Source organism: Galeopterus variegatus, unplaced genomic scaffold (genome assembly GCF_000696425.1).
Source record: "Galeopterus variegatus unplaced genomic scaffold, G_variegatus-3.0.2 Scaffold1936, whole genome shotgun sequence".
Lineage (NCBI taxonomy): Eukaryota > Metazoa > Chordata > Mammalia > Dermoptera > Cynocephalidae > Galeopterus > Galeopterus variegatus.
Genome location: NW_007728047.1, coordinates 71,428 through 82,166, shown reverse-complemented (window position 1 = coordinate 82,166; position 10,739 = coordinate 71,428). Strand labels below are relative to the sequence as shown.

The window sequence follows — 10,739 nt, the reverse complement described above, 5'->3', positions numbered from 1 at the left end:
TGGTAGGAGAGGGGGGGGGGGGGGGGGGGGGGGGGGGGGGGGGGCCCTGATGGTGAGGGTGGATCAAGAGTGATGAGAACCCAAAGGGGAAGTGTGAGCTTCTGCTGAGGCTGTGAGTGGTATCAAACCTGGGTTGAGGAGAGGAATGCAGCCCTTGTAGGGAAGAATTCTCACCTTGTCATCAAGTGTCTTCTTCTCAGCCTTCTTGTCCCCTTCAGGGTTTCCTGGGATCAGAAACACCGACAAATTGTCTCTATCTCCTGGAGGGCAGCCCTCATTCTCTTACACTTCTGTTAAAGGGCCTCTTTTATCTCTAAACTTGGCCTGTCCTTTGCCCCGCCTCCCCCTGTGCCATAGCAGAGCCCCTGACTTTACTCCATCTCTGTGGATGGAGGTGGGCAACACTCACCATCCTGGGGTTTGCCTTCCTCTGGTCTAGCTGACTCTGGCTCCTCCTCCATCATGGCTGCTAGAGGCTGGAGGGGGCACCAGAGTTAGGGAGATGCTGTCTTGGGAACACACGTTTGCCCTGGCTCTCCAGTCAGGCCAGAGAACTACAGAATAATAGGATCTCAGGGTTGGATGAAACCTTGGAGGAAATATCTAGTCCAACCACCTAATGCAGGAATTTCCTCTAAAACATCCTGGCAAGTGGTTCACCCACATTGTGCTTGATGTTGTCAATGACAGAGGGTTCACTACCTTACAGAGTAACCCCATGCAATTTTGGGGCAATTCCCTGTATTAAGCCTATGACAGTCTCCCTGTACCTTTTAGCTATTGGTCCTGATTTGCCCTTTGGAGCAATGAATGTAGAACAAATATGGCCTGTAGTGGATTGAATTATGTCCCCTCAAAACTCTCTGAAGCTTGAATTGTTTCCCCCAAGTTTTATGTATTAGAAACTTAAGGGGCCAACCTGTGGCTCACTCAGGAGAGTGTGGTGCTGATAACACCAAGGCCACACGTTCAGATCCCATATAGGAATGGCCAGTTAGCTCACTGGTGAGCGTGGTACTGACAACACCAAGTCAAGGGTTAAGATCCCCTTACCAGTCATCTTTAAAAAAAAAAAAGAAAAGAAACTTAGCCCCCACTGTGACTGTTAAGAGGGTGGGAAATCCTATTATGGTAATGGAAAGGTGGAGCCTTGAAGAGGTGATTAGATTGTAGGAGCATGCAGTAATTAATGGATTAAAAACGGTGGTCAGGGGCGTGGCTCTGAGGGCTTTAAAAGAAGAAGAGAGTCTGCCTTTTGCTCTCATTTCTCTCTGCTTCCACCATCTAGCAATGTGAGACCTCTGGGTCACTGTCACCACCACCAGATGAACTTTAGACTTCTCAGCCTCAGAAACTGTAAGCAATAAATCTCATTGTCTTTATAAATCACCCAGTGGAGTATACTTTGTTATAAGCAACAAAAATGGACTAATACATGGCCCCTTTAAATATCTGAGGAGAACTGACATGTCTTTCCTGGCTTTTCTTCTCTAAACATTTTTAGTCCCTTCAAATCATTCCTATGATCCAGATTCCAGGTCCTTCACAATACTGTCTGCCCTTAAAAATACTCCCGTGTGTAAGAGAAAAATGGGCAGCACAGTTTTTATAATTCCCTTAAGAGAGCAGAACCCAAGAGTGCTAGCCTTTCTGGAAGCAAATCACACTGCTAGTGCCTTATTAAGTTATAGTTCACTCCACAGAAATTTCTAATCTGTACCCAACCTCCATAACAACTACTTTGAGGCCAGATCCATAGTTCTGTTTTTCTTCAGTTGATTTTTTTTTTTTTTATACAAGAACAGATATGTTCTTTTTCCTCATGAAACTTCAAATTATTAGTTTTGGCCCTTTCTTTTAGTCTGTAAGCTTATTTGTTTGTTTTTCTGTGGCTGGCCAGTATAGGCACTTAACCCTGGACCTTGGTGTTATCAGCACATGCTCTAATCAACTGAGCTAACTGGCCAGTTCAGGTCTGTAATAAGATTTTTAAATATATTATTCAGTGTATAAGTTTTCCTTCCTAGCTTTCCCACAAACTTAATGAATATACCACTCATATCTTCATTTGCATCAGTGAGTAAAATGTCCATAAATGAGGACCAGGGACTAAATCATGTTATAAGGTATCACAAATCTCCCTCCAGCTGGACATCCCTAAAGGATCAGAATCCTTTAGGTACTGTGATTCAACCAATTTTAGGAATCCATCTAACTGTAACCATCATCCATATTAGTGCATTCTGTTTGTCCAGAAAGATATAAGGATGCTCTAACAAATTCCTTGCTGAACTGAACATAAGTCTATGGCATTACCAAACTATAACCCTATTACAAAAGGAAATGAAGTTGCTCTTTGCCAGTAGCTTTGTGTCAGTTTCATCATCTGTAAAATGAATGAGTCGGACCAGATGATCTTCATGGGCACTTGCACAGCTCTAGAATTCTCTGATTACTTGGTATGACAAGTTCTCTTTCCCAAATCCAAAAGCACAGCTCTTACCCGTCACCAGCAATGTCAAGGGCCTGGGGCCTAGCCTTCATGTGGTTGTGGTGGTTAATCTGACAATTTCAGAAGGGAGTTGAAAAAACACTCTCTATGACATTCTCAACCTGAGGCCCACGGTGAGCTGAAGCAGGTCCTAAAAGCCCTCTAAAACTATGCAAAAATATGTTGCAGAATATGCAATTTTAGGAGAAGAGAGCCATATCTTTCCTCAGCTTTCCAAAAGGGGAAATGACCTGCCCTATGGGGTCTCCAGGAGGGACCTCAGTGGGGAGTTATAGTGCTCACATTTTTCTTATCTGCCTGTCCCTTCTTCCGTTCCTTGTTTGCCATGATTACCCCAGTGCGTAGGGTTTCAAACACAGGGTCATTGCGATTGGCAGCAGCTAGTGGAATGGAAGGAGAAAGAAGACATTACTAGGGAGGCAGAGAAAGCCTTAGAGGAAAGAGAGACCTCCTAAGGAAGGGAGATGTGAGAATGAGTAGATAGATAACCAGGGCAAGTGTGTGTGAGAGGGCAGGGGAAGGATTAGAGAAGGATCAGCTGGGTAATACATAGGTCAACCATCTATAAAGGGCTCTAAAAACATCACTGGAATTGTAATGGAGAAAATTATTTACCAGAACTCCTTCCAGGCAGAGCATTACATGATGTTGGAAAGACAACTCTGGTAAGTTGCTTGGGAGTTGGGGCATGCTTGGAATCACTAGTCTCCTTCTAAGGAGAGTGGTTCCTTAACTACTGGCTTTTGTTTCGTTCAGTGGCAAGTACAAGCTGGGGTGCTACCACCAGCGGATTTTTCTTTTTCACCCATGTTCCTCACAGGTTCCTCTCCTCCAAATAAATGTTGGGCAAATTGCGAGTACACTTTTAAGGGTTGCCAAATTATGAACCTGCCCAGTATGCCTACAGCTCTTGGTGTGGCCCTGAGTCTGGTATGATTCTGTAACAAGGATGAGGACAGTCTAGGATACTTTGCTCTTACTTATTTTTCATATGAGCATGGACTTTTTTTTTTTTTTTGCTGTAGCTGGCTGGTATGGGGATCCAAAGAACACAGACTTTGAAGCTAGCAGATGAAGGTTTCAGTCACAGCTTACCTCTTGCAAGCTGTAAGCAGCCCTCACTAAACCTTATCTCCCTCAGCTATAAAACAGGTAGATATTGACTCTATATCCAAGATGGCTATAAAAATATTAGGTTAAGGGAGAACCATGGGAAATAGAATGTTTCTGTTTCAAAATTTGGCTTTCAAAGCTAGAGGTGCTGAGAAACTATCTCCAGGTTTGCCCATTCCCTTAGGTCCCATATGGGGCACTTACAGAGATCTTTGACACAAGCGTACTGCTGGTTGCTGTAGAGTGGGGAGCTATAGGCCCGATGGAAACCAGGGGGCTGTAGGATAGGATGGGAGGAAGCATTAGAGGTGGCAAGGTACCCAGAACCCCATCTCTCCCATGAGTGCTCACCCCTTCTCAGAGTGATATGCTAAGTAAAAGCAGAGAAATGAATGGGATGACTTGACAAACCAACAAAGGGGCAGCTAGCAACATGTCCCCTCCCTTCTACTTTCTTGCTCCCCAGAGCCTACTCACCATCTTGCCGAAGCATCGCTGCATCTCCACATAGGACTGACAATGTTCATGGATGTTGGTTTTGCAGTTCTTACAGCGAAGCCCAAATTTGTTGTTGACTTGGGAGAGGGGGAGAATATTTGGGTAAGGTTCCGGACTGCCCTTTTCCTTTGCACCACTGCTGCTACTCTAGATCTTAGGTTCTCTTTTCAGTTTGGGACCCTATACTGTCAATCTCTAATAGTATTTTCTTAAGCCAAATCTTGCCACAGCTGTCTGCTACAAAAACTCCTCTCCTAAACCCTCTCCCCCACCCGCTGCCTTCAACACCACACTCTCTCCACTTCCCTTCATGACTCACGCACAATCATCCGGGCACAGACATCACAGAACTTTGGTTTCTTGAAGAAATGATCTTTGAATTTGTGGGGCTTATCGTTAACAAGCTTAGGAGGTTCTGGCAGTGGCTCCTCCTCCTCTTCTTCTTCTTCCTCTTCTTCCTCATAGATGTAATAGATGGGCCCACCCCCAGCACCCACTGCCTCCCCATTGGCCTGAGGCTCTTGGGGAAGCTCCATTTCCTTTATCCCTGAAGACCCCTTCCTCAGTAACTGCTTCAGTCGCTGTAGCTGAGGGAGGGAGTAAAGGAAACCCAGTGTTAAAAGGACTGTCACTCTCTCTGGAGTAAGTGGGGCTAAAGCTACTAGCTTGGGCAAGGAATGCACCCTAGTATTAGGGCATATTGGGGGTTGCAGGTGTTGGCTAGCATTCTAACAATAAATAAGTCACACATGTGAGATCAATTCAAGCACTTTTCTTCAGGGGCTGTAATGGCTTCCCAACCCCCCACACCTGATGGTCAAAGGCCCAGACTCACCCCACTTTGTGCAGTCTCTGCTGGGAAGGAGGGCTTAGGGGAGTCCAGCACCTCCTTTTCTGTCATCCTGCAAGAGGTTGGACCCCACTATGAAATCTAATCCCTGACTGCCATTCTTTCCTCCCTTATTCCTGTCCCTCGTAGTAGGGTTGTCCTTGAAAGGGAGGCTTTGGGAGAAATTTGGTTAAACAGAGATCTTTTGGCAGGGCTTATGAACAGAAGATTCCATGGAGGTCCAGACAAAAAGCCCAACAGACTAAGGAATTTCCCAACCAGTTCCTCAAACCCATACTCATCCTTCTACCCTGAGAGGCAACCCCAGAGTTTACAGCCCCAACATAGTGCTCAAGGCTGCATGGTTTAGGTATTTTTCTACAGATACTTTGTTTCTCCTGGGAATCGGAGGGCAATACAGACACAACACACTTTCCCAGATCCTCTCTCTTCAAGCAGTTTAATGTGTGTCTCTGCTAGCATGCATGGAGGGACAGACTGGAGACATTTGTTCTCCCCTCTTTCTTGAGCCGGGGACCCATGCCTAGTTCTGTCCCAGCCTGCCTCAGGCCTCAGCTATTTTAAGTGTTCAGAGTAATATGAAACTTTCTTTTCCCTACTACTCCATTCCCTTGACCCCACCCCCACCCACCCCTCCAATCCTAGCTCATCCTAGAGATTAATAATTTCACTCCTAAAACCCAAACTACTCACGGACAAGGAGAGAAACAAAGAAGCTGAATAGACTATAGATTGGGGAAGCTGGGGTGAGCCGACCTGGAAATGGAAAGAGGATGAAGAGGCAACTTACGTTTGGGGATTCCCTAAGTCAAGTCAGTCCACTGTCTGTGGAAGGCAGAGGGAGTCTCTGGGGCTTTGATGGTGGTGCTGGGGGAGGACTGGTTCTCTTCCTTGGGGGCTAAGCCCCCCCAGTACCCTCCGTACTCACACCAGCTACTCAGACGCTATTTGTAGACCTTCTAGCCTCTCGCCTTGGTGTCAGAGCTGAAATGACAGAGCTGGAGGAAAGTGGACAGCTGAGCAACACAGCTGACACAAAGAAATTGGACACGGGGAAGTCTGAGGCAGGGCTGGACCCTAACTCCTCCCATCCCCCTGGAGCTGCTGTTCCCTGATTCTTCATCTATAGTGAGCAGGTCAGTACTGGTTAAATTCAGGAAGGAACAGACTCTGTTCATGCTGCATACTCATTTGAGGGGATTTTAGATGACTGAAGGTGAAATCAAGAAGAATTATAAACAGATTTTCTCATCTCCTTTACCCAAGGTCCAAACGTCTCCCCAATTCTACCCTCCCTGGACCTACTGTAGGAACTAGGCTTATCTTCGCAGACTTCGCCTTCTTATGGCCATGTTTTTATATACCCTCAAGCATTGATCTAGCCTCAAACGTTTAGGCTAGAAAAGGGCTAGGAACTGGTGAAGATAAGATGAATTCTCAGAGCTCTCCTATCTGCCACAGTAGATTACTTTCTTATCCATGTGTACCTTGCTATCCTGTAAGGAAGTGAAAAATATGTAGTACTGCTTTGTCTCCTCCAGCAGCTCCCAGAGACATCTTCCTTCCCAGTACTCTAAAATCTTGTTCTAAGGGTGAAGGGAATTGTATAGGCTACTAAACACAGGCAGGGACTTCCATCTGAGGGGTCTGGGGAGTGAAGATCTAATGACCAGGTAGAGATGGTTTAGTTAAGACTGGGTAGAAGGTTTCTCTATGTGGTAACACATAGGGAATTTTTATCACCTGGAAATAATGCCTTCCTCACCATGAGAACTTCAAACTCTTGAAGGTAGGATGGCCAAGACTCACACTTCTTAAACTATTTTGATTCCCTAATTCCATCTCCCACCTCTGATGCCCTGGTATATGAACTGATGGGTCAAAGAGATAACCGGCATTCTTATCTCCCAGGGACGCAGCCTTCTCTTACTCTTTGGGCTGGGACACAGATGAAAGAAGAGATTACTCCCATCTCAGAGGAGGGCAATATAGAGGTGGTAATGTAGTGTTGCTTTATAACTTGTATCTGTAAGAAATAAAGGACTACGTTAGAGGTTGGGTCAAACAAGCTCCTGAAGGAGCCTGCCTAGAGATATAGCCACCCAGACCCAAGAGATTTCCTGGGCACTGTGCTTTGTCATTTCTCCCCACTGCTCTTTTTTCTCTCTTTAAGGAATGGATGAGATTGAAAAGAGGGTGCTGGAAGGTTTCACGTTTATAGGCTGTTTAATAGTCCTGCTATGACAGGCTGCAGAACAACAGGACTAGCTCTGAGAAGGCCCCAGATAGAGGAAAAGTTCCATCTTGCAGGTAGGGTGACTTTGGTTCATCTTTCTTCAGCTGCATAGGACAGAGGCTGCTGAGCATGCCTGGACTATACAGCATCTTGACAGTGCATGTTCAGTTGATGTTGCTTTATTTTAAGAAGCATTCACTTTTGTTCCTACCAGGTAGAACCCAATCCTCTGGCTTTAGGATTAAAGAAAGGACCAAGTCCTCCATCCCTGACTAGCTTTCAGAAGATCAGATGAACAGGCATGAGGCCAGCATCTCCACCCAGTCTGGAACTCACTTACCACTCCCCAGCTCAGCCATAAGGGCCCTAAATGAGTATCACATATTTAACAGGCTGGAAGGAACCTCAGAAGTCACTAGTCAGCCCAAGTCTCTTATTTTACTGATACGGACACAGAGAGCCAGAGTTAAGAAGTAATGTGCTCAATGACCAGAGTTAGTAGCAGAGTTGGGAGAGCCCCAAACCAAGGTCCCATTAGAGATGCAGCCATCTGTCACAATTGTGTACAGGGAGGAGGATGGGATGGAGGGAATAGTGTTAGGAAGATAGGTGTGCATATGCTAGGGAAAGCCATTACAACCCACAACAAATCCCTCCAACAGCTGTGCGGGTATACCTACCCAGGGCTTCCAACCCCCACCCACACATGGGCGGCAACAGAGAAACAGTGACTGATGTCCAGTGACATATATATATATTTTTTATATTTAAAAACAAAACCAACCTCCCCCCAAATAACTCCCCAAACAAAAAACCAGATTAAATAAAAATTTACAGTGAATATACCAGCAAACATCTGTATGTGCAATTAAATACTGTGTCTGTTACTGCGGCACGAACCTCAAACGAACAATATACAAGTGTTCTGGGGGATGGGGGGAGTCCCAAGTTTTAACTCTGTGGGGTTTGGGGACACAAGACGGGAGAAGTGAGAGAATGGGGGAAACTGATTCTTTTTTGTTAATTCTGTCCATATAAATATATTCATAGAGACCAAAAAAGGAAAGGGAATTTGGGAAGGTAAGGAAATAGAATAGGGGAGTGTAGGACCCTACTATTCTACCTGACCAAAAAAAAAATGAAAGAAATTAATTTGATGGTGGGAGAAAAGATAAAAAATGATAGAAGAGGATGGGAAGGAGAGGGAAGCAGAAGGCAGCCAACCAGGGGGAAAAGGGGATCCATGGCAGGGGAGCAAGGAGTCTAATGCCAGTGTGTCTGCCTCTGTTTCCATCTTCATCCCTCTTGTTTTAGGCTCTAGTTGAGTATCTGTTTCCTTACTTCCTGCCTCTGTCTGTGTTCTGTCAGGATCCCTTGACCCCTCCACCCTGCCCCCACCCCTATTGTGCCGGTCCCTTCCCCTCCTCTGTTTATTGGGAGCTGGCTCGCTCCAGGATCCTCAGATCATAGTTCTTTTTGGCCACTCGAAGTTTGAAGCGACTCACGGAGTTGTTGAGGCGAAGGGAGGCATTTTGGGCTGCCAGGGGGCTGGGGAACACAGCCACAATGGTGTACAAGGCAGCGAGGTCCGAGTGGCGGCCATTCTCGGCAGTCCCACTGTTGTCTCCCCCACCCCCGCCAGGCAGTCCCTGAGCATCTTTGAGCCACTGGATCTTGGCGCCGGACATGGCAAGCTGAGTGAAGAGTTTGTCTGCCTCTGTACGGGTGATGCCCTCAGGGAGATCTGTCACCTCCAGCACTCGCCCCAGGACTGGAAGGGGAGAAGAGAGAACATGATTGTGAGGGATGCAAGGTAAAAAGAACTGGACAGCAGCCAGGCAGAGAAGTACCTAGCTGACCAACCCTGTATACAATGCCCTCAAAAGCCGAGCCTTTCCTGCCCATTAGCCCTTTCCTGCCCTCCCCAAATCAACCTAATTTCCCACCATCCAGACTCTGATCAGGGCAACTAGGGGGAAAAAAAATGAAACTTTTTCTTCTCCGAGACCAGAGATGTAGGTAAGAGGCTGGTAATCAGAATCCCGGCTTTATGAACTGGAGACCTATACCTCAGTTCTCTCACAGAATGTCACTGCTATGAAGGAAATGTGGCTTTTGCTGACATTCTTTAACAAAGTCAGTGGATCAATCTGAAATATGTTCCATAGTTCCCTTCCCACTCAGAGGCTAGCCCAAATAGATCCTTCCTTCTTATCACCTCAGGAAGTCAGTGTTCCTTCCTTTCCTTGTTCAGCAAACTGCTCCAAATAGAGGACATCCCGAGAGATCTTGTATGCCTAGTATGGAATGCCTGCAAGAGGAGAGTTACTCTCCCATATTCTCTATCAATCTTCTAAATTGGGTCTAGGAATACCAAAGATAGATGTCCTAGGTTAGGGTCAGGACAGCTCCCAGAAGACTCTTCATTAATAAGAGGCTCATCACTGTGTTATTCTCGAGTTTTATCATGACATTCCTCAGGACATGGGATGGCTTGGTAAGGAGGACTGAGATACTTCACTTCTCCAGTTTCTGCTTTCTCTTGAGCACAAAGGGTCCCATTTCCACTCCCCACCCTAAGTTGGCTTTTCCCACCCATTCTGGGCTGGTAATGAAGGGCTGGATGGGGGGGCATCTTCTCTCAGGGATTCAGCATCCTGTCACTCACCAACATCTGCAGTACCCAGGTCAGTGGAGGCAGATTTGAGTGCTTGTCTCTTGCCCCGGTTTCCATGCTTCATTCCACTCTGTCCCTTCAACATGCAAAAGATAACTCTCAGACCAGGTAAACAACATTGACTGCCTTGCATCCCAATGTCTGCCTGAGAGATTGAGGAATAGCACCCAATGCTGAGGACCCTATCCCACCAGGCAGTCAGATTGGCAAGGAAGTGGCCACTGAGAAACAGAGAGCCCTTCTCTTTGGCACTGGGGCCAGGTGGAAGGAATGAGTACAGGAGTGGGGCATGGCTCCTCCTCTATCCATTCTGTGTTGTCTCCCTTGTTCAAACAGCTGGTTGAAATGGGTGGCTCAGAGATAGGGGCCCAGATGAGAAGGGGAGTCTGATGGTCCTAAGGCTATGGTGGTCACCCTTACCTGGTGCACCGTGTAAGTTGACTGGCCATGGAGCAAGGGAGGGCAGATGGACAGATTGTACTGTAATGGCTGGCCCAAGAGGGAGTAGCGCCCATCACCTAGGGAATAAGAGCAGATGGTTTTCTGGGAGCTTGAGCTTCATAGTATGACTTTTATGAGACTTCAGGGGGCTTTGGAAATACATTTTCCATGATGGGAGTGCCCATGTGACTGATTTAAGAGTTGTCTCTCTTCCTAAACCCCTTGACTCTCAGCTGTATCTCACAGATAAATAGAGCTATTAGGTCCTCTTACCTTTAAAGGTCTCTGTCCATTGTATACAAAAGACCCTACAGGGAAGAAACCTACAGACCCTTATGGTTGTCTTTTATCGTTTTTTTTTTTTCCTTTTTGTCTTTTTCCGTGTCTGGCAACGGATCGCAACCCTCAGTGT

General features: G+C 46.4%; 2 protein-coding genes across 13 annotated transcripts in view; both read right to left on the bottom strand.

The window, feature by feature from the left end:
- Window positions 1-6,210, bottom strand: part of STAC3 (SH3 and cysteine rich domain 3) — a 7,706-nt gene extending 1,496 nt beyond the window's left edge. Inside the window, exons 1-8 of one of the 4 annotated variants that reach the window (XM_008579658.1) lie at window positions 5,764-6,210; window positions 4,959-5,025; window positions 4,443-4,710; window positions 4,103-4,200; window positions 3,830-3,902; window positions 2,795-2,892; window positions 410-476; window positions 175-224 (exon numbers count right to left, since the gene is read on the bottom strand). In XM_008579658.1, the coding sequence (XP_008577880.1) occupies window positions 175-224; window positions 410-476; window positions 2,795-2,892; window positions 3,830-3,902; window positions 4,103-4,200; window positions 4,443-4,710; window positions 4,959-5,024 (720 nt within the window). In that variant the 5' untranslated portion in view covers window position 5,025; window positions 5,764-6,210. Of the gene's footprint in view, window positions 1-174; window positions 225-409; window positions 477-2,794; window positions 2,893-3,829; window positions 3,903-4,102; window positions 4,201-4,442; window positions 4,711-4,958; window positions 5,126-5,763 lie in introns of all 4 variants that reach the window. The other 3 variants (XM_008579661.1, XM_008579659.1, XM_008579662.1) reach the window with 3 other exon arrangements.
- Window positions 6,211-7,934: 1,724 nt separating this feature from the next.
- Window positions 7,935-10,739, bottom strand: part of R3HDM2 (R3H domain containing 2) — a 43,857-nt gene continuing 41,052 nt past the window's right edge. For 8 of the 9 annotated variants that reach the window (XM_008579654.1, XM_008579655.1, XM_008579657.1 and 5 more), the window contains 3 exons: window positions 10,307-10,404; window positions 9,878-9,962; window positions 7,935-8,980 (listed from right to left, as the gene is read on the bottom strand). In XM_008579654.1, the coding sequence (XP_008577876.1) occupies window positions 8,640-8,980; window positions 9,878-9,962; window positions 10,307-10,404 (524 nt within the window). In that variant the 3' untranslated portion in view covers window positions 7,935-8,639. The remainder of the gene's footprint in view (window positions 8,981-9,877; window positions 9,963-10,306; window positions 10,405-10,739) is intronic. The other variant, XM_008579649.1, reaches the window with a different exon arrangement.